Source organism: Pyrus communis, chromosome 6 (assembly GCF_963583255.1).
Source record: "Pyrus communis chromosome 6, drPyrComm1.1, whole genome shotgun sequence".
NCBI lineage: Eukaryota > Viridiplantae > Streptophyta > Magnoliopsida > Rosales > Rosaceae > Pyrus > Pyrus communis.
In genome coordinates, this window is record NC_084808.1 from 8,971,507 (window position 1) to 8,973,873 (window position 2,367).

At 40.3% G+C, this 2,367-nt stretch overlaps 1 protein-coding gene across 1 annotated transcript; it reads right to left on the reverse strand.

Annotated features, from left to right (window-relative positions):
- Window positions 1–994: 994 nt before the first annotated feature.
- Window positions 995–1,827, reverse strand: LOC137735998 (uncharacterized mitochondrial protein AtMg00810-like). The gene is made up of 2 exons (XM_068475349.1): window positions 1,732–1,827; window positions 995–1,627 (listed from the first exon to the last, which is right to left on the reverse strand). The coding sequence occupies exons 1-2, from the start codon at window positions 1,825–1,827 to the stop codon at window positions 995–997; spliced, it is 729 nt and encodes a 242-aa protein (XP_068331450.1).
- Window positions 1,828–2,367: the final 540 nt, after the last annotated feature.

The following is a 2,367-nucleotide window of genomic DNA, read 5'->3' on the forward strand; positions in this document are numbered from 1 at the left end:
GGTGGTGCAAAGTGAATGAATAATGAAATGGGAAAGCATGTGCAAGGTTTTGGTGTGAATGATTGAATGTGCATGTGGCTGATTTATGAAGAGTGAATGCATGTGGCTGCAAGGTGTGAATGATTATGGGTGCATGTGGCTGCAATGGATTAGGAATCCTTCAATTTCGTCCATTCCTTTTGCTCCAAACATAAGCTATCCATTCTAAGTCCAATTTTGCTCCAAAATGCTCCAAAATGCATCTTTTTGCTTCCTTAGCCATATGAACCTAAAAACACACGAAAATGGCTTAAACTACTAAAACAACTATGAATTAACAATATAAATGTACGAAAACAAGCTAAGTAAGTCGCCTAAATATGCTCCTATCAAAAGCAACCTCCAATAAGTCCTTAAATCACTCCTACAAGGACTACCAACTATTTACAATTACAAGTAAACACAATCCCTTAATTCTAGGCTAAAGCAAGCTAGAAACAATATCTTGAATAAAACCCTAGCTTTTAGCCGAGAGTTCTACATTGAACAAAAGATATGACTTGATTGATTTGTTGTAGTTGGACCACTAAGCCTCAGCTACTCCCTGCTCCTTATCAGTCAATCTTCCAACACTTCCCCTCAAGCTGGATTAAGAGGGTTCTGTGAGCCAAGCTTGGACAGAATGCACAGAAACTGAACCGTAGAGAGAGACTTAGTAAAGATATCAGCCAGTTGATCATGACTGCGAGTGTAATGGGTGGCGATCCTTGGATTGGACTTGGGATCGAACATAGTGATAGTCCACTTCAATATGCTTCGTTCTCTCATGGAAAACAGGATTAGAAGCAATATGCATGGCGGCTTGATTGTCACAAAACAAAGGCATGGGTGCATTGCTTGGAAACCCTAGATCAGAAAGAAGGCTTTTTAGCCAAACAGGTTCACAAGCAGTGGAAGCCATGGCACGATATTCAAATTCTGCGTTGGATCGAGCTACAACACTTTGCTTTTTGCTTCACCATGTTACCAAATTGCCACTTACAAATGTGTAGAAGCCTGTAGTTGACTTGCGATTAAGGGAATTTCCCACCCAATCAGCATCTGCATAACCCATGATGGCAGTGCTATCATTCTTTTTCGTAAAGGGCCCTCTACCAACATACCCTTTGAGATACTGAAGAATTCTTTTCACAATATGCATGTGTCCTAATGTAGGAGCATGCATAAATTGACTGACAATACTCACAGCGTAAGAAATATCAGGATGCGTTATTGTGAGGTAGATAAGTTTGCCTACCAACCTTTGATATTCAGTGACATTGCAAAAGAGCTTACTGTGATCATGGAGATATAATTTACTATCCAAAGGAGTGCGGGTAGGCTTGCAATCCAGTAAGTTAGATTCCTGCAAAAGATCAAGGATGTATTTCCTTTGATTGAGAAAGAGACATTTCGATGATGTTGCAAGTTTAATACTGAGAAAATATTTGAGAGTTCCCAGGTCCTTGATTGCAAATTTGCTTCGAAAAGCAAGCTTGAGAGAGTGAACTTCTTCAATATTGTCACCTGTCACTATAAGATCATCAACATAGATTAACACAATCAACTTCCCAACTTCCCAACACCGATAAAAAGTGAGGAACCAACACTGCTCATTTGAAAACCAAATGCTTCAATAACCGAGCTTAGTTTTGCATACTAAACACCTGGAGATTGTTTCAATCCATAAATAGATTTGTGCAGTCTACAAACCATGTCAGGGTCATGAGATTGAGGGTGACCAGGTGGTAGTTTCATGTACACTTCCTCATCTAACTCACCATGTAAGAAGGCGTTTTTCACATCCATTTGATACAGAGGTTAAGATTGGTTCACAGCAACCGATAATAGGACCCTTACAGTGCTCATTTTGGCAACTGGAGCAAAGGTTTCCTTGTAATCCAAGCCATATGTCTGAGTGAAGCCAGGAGCTACCAAACGAGCCTTATGTCTTTCAATGGTCCCATCTGTGTTGAACTTGGTTTTGTACACTCAACGACTGCCCACAACTTTCTTTCCCTTGGGAAGGCTAAGAATGCTCCAGGTTTTATTGTCATGAAGTGCATGTAGTTCATCCCTCATTGCATCTTTCCAAGCTGCAAGTTCATTTGCTTCTTGAAATGTTTGAGGGTCATGAGTGTTGTCTAAGGTGCTAAGAAAGGAAGTATGAGATGGTGAAAAAAATTGGTATGAGACAAAATCTGTGAGAGGATACGTAGAGGTGAAGGTGACATAGTCATGTAAGCGATGTGGGGGCTGTCTATCTCTAGAAGGGTTTCGTCTAATTGGAACCTGAGGTTCAAGATTTGTAACTGGAGAGGGTGATAATTGTGGAGATATAGGTGAAAT